Source organism: Galeopterus variegatus, unplaced genomic scaffold (genome assembly GCF_000696425.1).
Source record: "Galeopterus variegatus unplaced genomic scaffold, G_variegatus-3.0.2 Scaffold6432, whole genome shotgun sequence".
In the NCBI taxonomy this organism is placed as follows: Eukaryota; Metazoa; Chordata; class Mammalia; order Dermoptera; family Cynocephalidae; genus Galeopterus; species Galeopterus variegatus.
Window position 1 is genome coordinate 117,834 of NW_007732543.1, and position 10,319 is coordinate 128,152.

Consider the following 10,319-nt stretch of genomic DNA (forward strand, 5'->3'; position numbering starts at 1 on the left):
GCTGCGCTCCCAAGTGGCGCACTCTCCAGTGCGCCACCGGGCCGGCCCATGGACTCTTTTTTCTTCCTTTGGTGGGAGTAGGCAAAGAAAAGTGGTACAAAGTTGTTGCCCATGTTGGTCAAGATGCTAAGCCTGGCTGGCTGGTTAGCACAGTTAGTTAGAGCGTGGTATTATAACACCAAGGTCAAGGGTTCGGATCTCTGTACTGGCCAGCCACCAAAGGAAAGGAAAAAAAAAAGCTAAGCCCAAAGAAGGCAGAAGCCTGTGAATCCTGCATTATTAGTCCACATTAAATAGACGTCTTTGGTTCATCAAATACCAAATCAATTGGCTTTTTCTAAGGTACTTTAATTATGTCCTTTGTATCCTCTGTTCTTGGTGATATATGCTCCTATAAGCCTCAGAACACTTGGTATTTTTTCCATGTACTGACTCCATAATGATCTTCCATGATATTAGTACAGGGTCTTTAGCTCTATTCATCACGGCAGGTGCAGCACATTAACACCAAAAAATTAGACCATAATGCAACAATAGCTTATTGAAAACATCCAAAAATATCTCATAAAAGCTTAGAATTTCCTTAAGACAGTAATATCACTTCTAAAGAGCTTCATCTGTTACCATAGAAAGAATGATAAAACATTTAAGACATAACCTGGTTCTTATAAACTGTGGCTTTTTTTATGCTAGGTGGCCTTAAATTTATTTAGGTAGGCACCTTTTTTATATTCATACCTCGCAAATGGAGCCCTTTTATCATTTATAATGGTGTTGTTCTCATTTTAGCAAATGAGATGGTTTATGAGCACTGTTCATCAATGAAACAAATGGCTTTTGGATTATTTGGCACCTGGTTAAACATTGTAAATTTTAAATTTCCTTTTTATATGTGCTCCTCCCCTCCACCCCCATTGTCTTGTTTTTCCTCATGCAGCTGATGATTTGCTGTTAATTGAGTAGCCTTACTTTCTCCCCTCTCTCTCTCCACTCCCACTCAAGATGGAGGAAAGGAGGTGTTGTCCATGCACCAGATTCTCCTCTACTTATTACGGTGTAGCAAAGCCCTAGTACCTGAAGAGGAGATTGCCAATATGCTTCAGTGGGAGGAGCTCGAGTGGCAGAAATATGCAGAAGAATGCAAGGGCATGATTGTCACCAACCCCGGAACGGTATGCTCTGGTATTTACACATTCAGACTGAGTCACCTTCTTTTCCAGGTTTGAATGTTTCACAATAACAATAAGAGCCTGTTTAAAACGCTTTATGTACTCATTGCTTTTTGTCCTTTGTGTAATTTTTCCTTTAAATGTTTAGTAAATAAGAAGAATATTACATTTTAGGCATAGGTAGTAGTAAATTCACCTGATTAATAAATTTGTTCTGCCAGAAACTATACATATTTTTTTCCCCCAGTCCCAGAGGAACACAAATATGCACATTATTGAGGCTTGATTCATGTTGTAGATTGCCTTCTAGAGAGTTGTAAAATTTGTATTCTGAGAGTATATATTTCTTCATATTGGTTATACTCGTTTAAAGAAAAACATTGCCAATTATTTAATTCAGTTTTGTATTTATTTTGGTTTCTAGTGAAAATTGATATTTTAAATGTTTATTGGCTGTTTATGTTTTATTTTGATAATTTCCTATTAATATCCTTTATCTGTTTTTCTTTTGCAGTATTTGTCCTTTTTTTATTGATCCTTTGCCATAATTATTACAAGTATTTCCCATTTCTTTTGTTTGCTTCTCAAATTTTTTCTTTTTCTTTTTTTTCCTTTTTGTCTTTTCTCGTGACCGGCAACAGATCGCAACCCTCAGTGTCGCGCCCGTACCGGACTGGGACCGGCAACGGGATCGCAACCCTCGGTGTTGCTCCCGCACCTTGCTCAGCCAGTGAGTGGCCGGTCTGTATGTGGGATCCGAACCCTCGGCGGGAGCGCCACCGCGCTTCCCAAGCGGCGCACTGTAGCAGTGCACCACCGGGCCGGCCCTCAAATTTTTTCTTTTAAAATTAGCTTCTTATATTAAGTTTTGAAGTAAAAATATAAAAATGAAAAGCAGAGAATTAAAAGATAACCAATTCTCTCTTATATAAAACATAGCATTTTCTTTACATTTAGCAGATCTTTTTTTGCTCTAAAATATGTTATCGTTTCATAAAATAGTTATATATTGGCATCTTATCAGAATAAAATTTTGCAGAAATGGAGAATTAAAAGCTTCCATGTAAAGAAACAGAATAATCTTTTTAAACAAAGCTATTTTAAAAAAGCTGCCAATTGTTTAATAGCTTTGATTCATAAAATGAAACTCTGGATGAACTTTTTATAGCCTGACAGTAACATCTGCACAAACAAAATGTTGCTATTTGCAAATAAAACATTCCAGTTAATACTGATTATTTTAAACAAATCCAGAAAGTGAAATTGTTTAAAAAAGTAATGTTTAAACATAAAACTTGTTTAAAACTGGAAAATCATATAATTCTTACTGTTACACCGTAAAGCCACATAATAATTATTAAAGTAATTTTAAAAGCAGCATATAAGTAATAGCACTATAAGAATAAGATTTTGTGTTTTATTTTTCTTCTTTAAGCAGTTGCATATATTTCTTGAGTCAAGGTTTAGAGTTGGGTCAGAGGATGGGGTGATGGTGGTGGGAGACATACATTTTCATCTTGATTATTCCACTTTAAGAGTCCTGTGTACTACAGTGGACACTTTGGGAGCACATTCACCCTGAGCTTCCTTCCATGGCATAAATTTTCCTGAAATCCTAGATGATTTGAAGAGCTTTTTAAAAAAGCTGAGGATACACTGCTAACCCCACCCCATATGCTCCAGGCAATGGGGCCTAGGATCCTATAGTATAAAAAAAAAAAAAAAAAAAAAAACCCCCGGTGTTTTCTGTTCCCCTTTTTTTTTTTTTTTCGTGTCCGGCAAGAGACCGCAACCCTCAGTGTTGCGCCCGTACCGGACCGGGACCGGCAACGGGTTCGCAACCCTGGGTGCTGCGCCCGCCCCTTGCTCAGCCAGTGAGCGGGAACCGGTCTGTATGTGGGATCCGACCCCTCGGCGGGAGCGCCGCCGCGCTCCCCAGCGGCGCACTGTAGCAGTGCGCCACCGGGCCGGCCCACCATTGCTGTTTTTTGAGCCAGTGGCATAGGTCACATTTGCCTCTCTCTATGATCATCATTCAACTAACTTGTTGAGGGATTACTATGTGAGCCAGTGCTAGTGAAGCTTATGTATTGTATATAATGCTTTGTAGGTGAAAAGCCAAGGCACATACATGTGAAAGGAGTCCATGATGAATTGCTGAGCCAATGGACTGGTCAAAATAGTCTGTAGTTTTAGGAGAGATCACTGAGCCAGACTTGCCAGGGATGCTTCACAGATACTACAGAGAGGAATTGAGAAATTGTGTAAATTACTGGCATGATTAAATGTATATACTCATGATAGTATAAGGCCAATTTTGAAGATAGTGAGGAAACCAGACTAGGTCAGGATGAAAGATTTATATCAAAAAAATAATCAGAAATAAATTAGGAAAGGTAAATTTGGGTGTCAGGCTTTGGAATATGTTGAAGTTAATTCTTTTTTAGTATTTATATAAAGATATCCTTAAAGGAGGAAAAGATTCTGAGAACTCAATATCACAAAAACATCCCTTTGAAAAGTGTACAAGTTACTCACAAGGCAAGGTAAACATGACACTATATTTCATTCTCTGTAGTACTTGCTTTGAAAGATTGCCCAGTTGCAAGAATATTGGGAAATTCATCAAATTTTTTAAGCCATTATGGTCACATTAAAAACTTTATTGCTGCAGAACTTAAAAGAATTAATCTTCTTCCCTAAGCACTTTGTGTCTGCCAGGGAATACTTTGGTCATTTGTGAGAATGTTTTTTATTCTTCCACCAATATGGTACAATAGAAGTTGCAGGGTGTGGCCAAAGTCTAGAACTTATTTCATTTCCTACTTCCCTTATAAATTTAGAGATACTGTAGATATTTAAAGTTACTGTTTCCTCTATTAATACCATAGCATGGTGTTTAAAAATCACAGAAACATGAATAATTCAGAAGTTTTCTTCTGCTGGACAATTCCTCTTTCAAAAATGTATCGTGTTGCGTTGATACACAAAATAATGAAAACCATTTTTAGACCTAAGTAACATGTTGCTACTGTTGGTAGGCATTTAAGGCATTTAAATTGTTTTATGTTAGGTTACCTGTGAACAAAATCTTTTTCATGTATTAATTTTGAGAGGAGAGGCCAACTTTTCAAGATACTAGTAAAATTTCAATTATTAAATGACATTTAAATATTTTTTTAAAGACTTAAGTTTGAGTTGTTTGTTAACTAATGTAGATGAGTACACACAAGTTTATTCTTTGTTACCTAGTTGAATTTTCAGATGGCTGATTAGGGCAACAGTTGCAGTTAAGGTGACCAGCTTATCCCAGTTGGTGGGGGCTTTCTTGGGTTTAGCATTGCAACCCCTCTGTCCTGGACAACCAGGCCACCAGACTGTAGTTGTTGAGCACTGTGGAACAGAATGAAGATTACTGGCCTCTGTGAGGATCAGTTCTGCAGTTTTAGCCTCTAAAGCAATTGAGCTAAAGACCCCACAATCTGCTAGTGAGAGTTGAGTCTCTAATTAGGGACTGTCCCAAGAGTTGATTATAAGCAAGGAGATTGCTAAAACATATTCTTCATGATTTTGCCATCTTTTCACAAATTTAAGCTTTCAAGATGAAACGTATTTTACAAATGGTTTGGAAGGAACCAGCCATTCACTTCTTTCTGTATTAGACATGAAAAAAAAAACAAACAAACAAACACATGAGGCTCTCTGTTCAAGTACAAAAATTTCCTAGGCGGACATAATAAGAGAAGCTTAACTATTTGGCCTTTGTACTGGCATACCTTCTAATTTAAAGGTGTAGAATTAGAGTAATATACAGATATACTGACAACTAATGGGAAAAATTTTTTTTAAATGGAGGTATCTGTGCATCCTGAGTAGAAGTAACTTATTCATTTAAAATGTGAAATTAAAGCAGAATAAGTGAGTACATCTCTTCCCTGTGATGTGGAATCCTTCCCCTGTACCTTTAGAGAGGTTAAGGAAAAGTTATATATGACTAGGTGTCCTTTTAAAAGTTTAATTTTTAAAGGTTTCTGTGTGGACTGCAAAAAAGGACAAAATCATTGCTCATTATGCCAAATGGTGTAGACTCATTTACAGGGATGACATTATAGTTTTTATATAGTCTAGCTGCTATGATTAAAGGGTTTCAAATGACATTTTCCCTTGGAGACAAGGCTTTCCTAGAAAAAAAATTTGATTAATTCCTTCCCTACTTAGGTTAAAGTCAATACTTAAAGACTTCTTATGGAAATAAATGGCTTTGATTTTTTTCTCTAGAAACCAAGCTCTGTCCGCATCGATCAACTGGATCGTGAGCAGTTCAACCCCGATGTGATTACGTTTCCGATTATCGTCCACTTTGGGATACGCCCTGCACAATTGAGTTATGCAGGAGACCCACAGTAAGATATTTCTTGGTGTTTGTCTTAACCCGTTTCACCTTCTACTAACAACTGAATTAGCAGAGGAGCACCCTTTAGTGGATGTTTTCCTTTTTAAAAATTTTAAGACCTGAAATGAACCAGGTTTCCAGATTTAGGTTACCAAATGAACCAATTTTGGTAGCTGCTGAAGACTTATTTTCTCTACATATTTGACTGCAAAAAATTATCATTTAATAGGTTATCCTTCGCAATCTTGGTCAATACGAGTCCTGTATGCTTTTAAACTTTAAGGACCATTTCCTTTATTTGTCATTATAATAATTATTGTTATTATTTTTTTCAGTGCCTTCTAGAGGAAAGTAGCACCATATTGGTTCTTAGCACTGCCGAATTTATGCAGAGTTCTATTTTGGGGAGCATCTTAATAAGAGCTCAGGGTCTCATGTAGAGTCAGTGTTGGAAGTAGGAGCCATGACTTCTGCCTCTTGGAATTGATGTCAGGGTTTTTCCAGCTGGCATGTTAGTGTTTTTCTGGGAGAAGGTGAGGATTTGTGGGAATGGAGATAGTGCCATTATGTTCTTCAGGACTGGGCTGGCAGGTTAGCTCACTTGGTTAGAGCGTGGTGCTGATAACACCAAGGTCAAGGGTTCAGATACCCTTGCTGAGGAGTCAGCTGCCAAAAAAAAAAAAAACATCTAGCTCTTTATGTATTCTTCAGGACTGTTTGGATTTCCTACCTAGAAACGAATAGTTTCCTGACTTTATTTTAAAAGGGATTCATAATGGGAGAAAAGGGCATGGGAGATTTTCAATTCATAAATACACCTCTGGCTGACGAACATTGGAAGAGGCTAAAGGGTTTTGTTCTCCCCCCCTCCTTTGGATAAAAGTATGAAGCAGTGAACCAGGCCCTCTGTAAGCACTTTTTTCTTTCCTCCATTCTCTAAAAAAATGTTATCAAAAAAGGAGAGTCCTAGCTAAGGCCGAGAAAGGAGCAGTTTCAATATGACAGAAAATCTTGGGAAAATCTTTTTGTCAAGGGCCAGCCCGTGGCTCACTTGGGAGAGTGTGGTACTGATAATACCAAGGCCACGGGTTCGGATCCCATATAGGGATAGCCGGTTAGCTCATTGGGTGAGCATGGTGCTGACAACACCAAGTCAAGGGTGAAGATCCCCTTACCGGTCATGTAATAAAAAAAAAAAAAAAATCTTTTTGTCAGAAAAATGTTAGTAGAATGTGATCAGGCTCTCGTGGACTCTCACATGGCAGGACTGTGAACTGATGGGCTACGTATGCTCTTTGTTCCCAGCATGCTTTAGACTGAGTCAGGTTACCATGTATTTGGCTACAACAAATATGCTTATTTTTGTCATGGTAGATGCAAATTGGTATACACCGTTTGTCTTTTCCTCTTACTGGAAAAACGGATGCAGCTGTGTAGCTTGAGTGTTGGCACAAATGATTCTCCGTTCTAATACTCTTCAATTCTTATTTTGGGTATAGGCAGTTCAGAGACTGACCATCTCCCTATTAAGGAAGGGGTTTTTCTTTCAACAAACATCAGAAAGTACATATTTAAATATAATCTGTCACTTTCAAAGAAGTAACAGTAGAAACAGGACATGTTTCTATTGGTTAAAGTGTTTTTGTGTCATTTTTAGAATTCTAAAACCAGAGATTTGTTTGTATAGTCACACCTCATTTTCAATCCAAACAAGCAATAACCAGTTTAATCACCAGGCTCCAGATGACTCTTGGCCATCCTGCCCCTCAATCCCAAAATCATATCCTCTGTTAGAATGAAGAAGGTTTGCTGCCATTAAGATATTCAAAAGAATATAGTTTATGACTAAGCAGGCTGATTAAAATAACTGGTTTTGTCGCACTTTAGATTCACCTTCTCTTTGTCAAAGATGTTTGTCTGTTTTTTCCCTTAGGTACCAGAAACTGTGGAAGAGTTATGTGAAACTTCGCCACCTCCTAGCAAATAGTCCCAAAGTCAAGCAAACCGACAAACAGAAGCTGGCACAGAGGGAGGTCAGTATTGAATCCTGTTCCTTGGTGATTAATGATGATGTGCTTCATGTTTATTCAAGATTGTTGTATTACACTATACTTCTAGAATGAGATGGAAAAAAATACTCTTTAAAAGATCATACTTTACTCCACTCCTCACATCAGTATATACTGATTGGTTTTGTTTTGTTTTTAAAATCTTTTATTATCATAGGCTGGCCCGGTGGCGCACTGCTACAGTGCGCCGCTTGGGAGCGCGGTGGCGCTCCCACTGAGGGTTCGGATCCCACATACAGACCGGTTCCCGCTCACTGGCTGAGCAAGGTACGGGAGCAACACCAAGGGTTGCGATCCCGTTGCCGGTCCCAGTCCGGTACGGGCGCGACACTGAGGGTTGCGATCCGTTGCCGGACATGAAAAAAAGACAAAAAGGAAAAAAAAAATCTTTTATTATCTAAGGGAACATTTTTACTCCTAAAAAGGCAAGTTTCTTAATATGTTATTATCACTGGGAATCACATACATGTCATATAGGCAGGGCGGTTAGCTCAGTTGATTAGAGAGCTGTGTAACACCAAGGTCAAGGGTTAGCTAGCTGCCAAAAAATATATATATGTGTGTGTGTCTGTGTGTGTGTTTTATAGAAATTAAAGGAAGCTTAAAATTTGCCAAATCACCCTTTTAATTAGACTGCACATTGGTACAACATTGGTTTTTACTCAGACTTGATATTAAGGCTGTAAAATATTGTCTTCCTTAGTTCTATCAGTTTAGTAACCTGAACTTATTTTATAAGGTTTTGTATCCCAAATTTCTTATTACTTTACTAATAGGTAGTATTATCCCTTTATTCTAGGGTTATTTATGTTTTAGTTTTAATTTTAAGAATAAATGGATTCAGAATCAGCATAGGTTTTGTCTCAATGAGGTTTTATTCTACTGCTGTAGTGTAAGAGCAAGCCTTTGAAGCTGGGAAAAGTATTCAAATCCTGGCTTTGTCATTAACTATGACTTTAGCTAGTTAGCCTCTTTATAAAGGAGGGAACTAAGGTGAAGAGACTGACTGAAATGTCCCTGTCTTGGTGTACCCAAGGAAAAGAGTGGTAGTGTGGACTTTTAAATCACTCCATTTAACATTCCTCCCATGGTATTTGGCCTGCAGTAGGAACTTAAATCAGTGGTAGAGGTGATGGTGGTAGTGGTTCCTGTAGTTACTATGAACTCCTTTGAGATTTTTGTTGAATTGAATGTGTACAAATATAAAATTATTTTTGTAATTAATTATTTTCCCTTCAGGGTAGTAAAAAGGGAAGAGTTAACTTCTGATTATGTCTCACAGGTGAAGTTTTAGATCATTTTTTTTTTTTTTTTTTAAGTAAGATGTACCCTTGCAGCCAGAGTTTTTGTTAAATGGTTTGTAAATTAGAAGGCAACTTTTAGAACTGTGTGGGTTGCAGGTTAATTTACTGATTCTTTCTCAGATTTAAATATTTAACATAAGGCTTGATATAAATATGATTTTTACATGCTTGATTTCAAATCCCAAATGCCACATTTTGTTTCTTTAATCAGTGAAAGGCCATGTTTTGTTTGAACATTCCAGAATGATAGATTTGGTTTAGATTTTTTCTTATTTAGTTACTAGAAAAGGCTACCTTATATACCCAAGACTTCGAGCATCCTGGTCTTCATTTCAAATAAAATATTGTAATTTTGCATGAAGAGATTTGAGTACCTGAATGTAAAGGTAGTGTGAGTCCAGTTTATTTTCTAATGCTTGATGTTTGGCTTAATATTGCTTTACAACTCTCGGGTTACTCATCATAATGAGTTCTTTTCTAGGAAGCTCTTCAAAAAATACGACAGAAGAATACAATGAGGCGAGAGGTAACCGTGGAGCTAAGTAGCCAAGGATTCTGGAAAACTGGCATTCGTTCTGATGTCTGTCAGGTGATGACACTTTTAAGAACACCATTATGCTCATATATCTCTTCCTATAAAGGGCATCTGGCACTGAGGTTTTTCTAATTGACAGGGTTGTATGAACATGCTACCTTGAGGCTAAATGGAGCACCAACTATAAATTGTTTTCTGTTGCTTCAGTTTTGTTTTCTGTTGTTTGTTTTTGTGCGATTTTGTGTGTGTGTTGCATGTGTGGGTTTGTAGGGAAGGAGCTTATTTAGTAATGTTAAATGTTAAATTCAGTTTCTTCATTTTGGATGAAGACAAGTCTATTCTTTGAATGTACCTTGAATGTGCCTATTTGCAGCACGCATACATAGGTGCTTGTACAAAAGCGAATCCAGCATCCAATCAGGCAGACTCCTGAAGTATACAAACTTTCTAGGCCAATGACTCAAATTTGTATTGGAATATATATTGTAGAGAACTGAAGGCATTAATGAACAGAATCATTATGTATTTCATATTTGAACCAAATGACAATATCTTTTCCTTGGGTGAACTCAACAGAGAAACATTTCAGCTATATATAACTGACTCACCAATAAGTATTTTTGTTTTTCCTATGGGTGAAATTTATACAAGATTAAAGATCCCCCAAAACCAGCATATTCTTTGGTTCTTCACTTGATTCTTTTGTCATGATTGATATTAGTTGCACTCCATGGGAATTGTGGTAAAGGAAATGAGTACACAGGCTGGGGTCAGGTAATGCAGTTTGCTATGTTCAGCCTTTTGGAAGAATACTTCCAGGCTTCCACTTACCTGTTTTGACGGTAGCAT

The 10,319-nt window shown here is 37.5% G+C and overlaps 1 protein-coding gene across 1 annotated transcript in view; it reads left to right on the plus strand.

Moving 5' to 3' along the window:
* DROSHA (drosha, ribonuclease type III) overlaps positions 1 to 9,524 on the plus strand; it is a gene marked incomplete at its 3' end in the record, with an annotated part of 73,017 nt that extends 63,493 nt beyond the window's left edge. The window contains exons 16-19 of the mRNA XM_008590889.1: positions 1,003 to 1,172; positions 5,448 to 5,572; positions 7,496 to 7,595; positions 9,417 to 9,524. Of these exons, the coding sequence (XP_008589111.1) occupies positions 1,003 to 1,172; positions 5,448 to 5,572; positions 7,496 to 7,595; positions 9,417 to 9,524 (503 nt within the window). The remainder of the gene's footprint in view (positions 1 to 1,002; positions 1,173 to 5,447; positions 5,573 to 7,495; positions 7,596 to 9,416) is intronic.
* Positions 9,525 to 10,319: the final 795 nt, after the last annotated feature.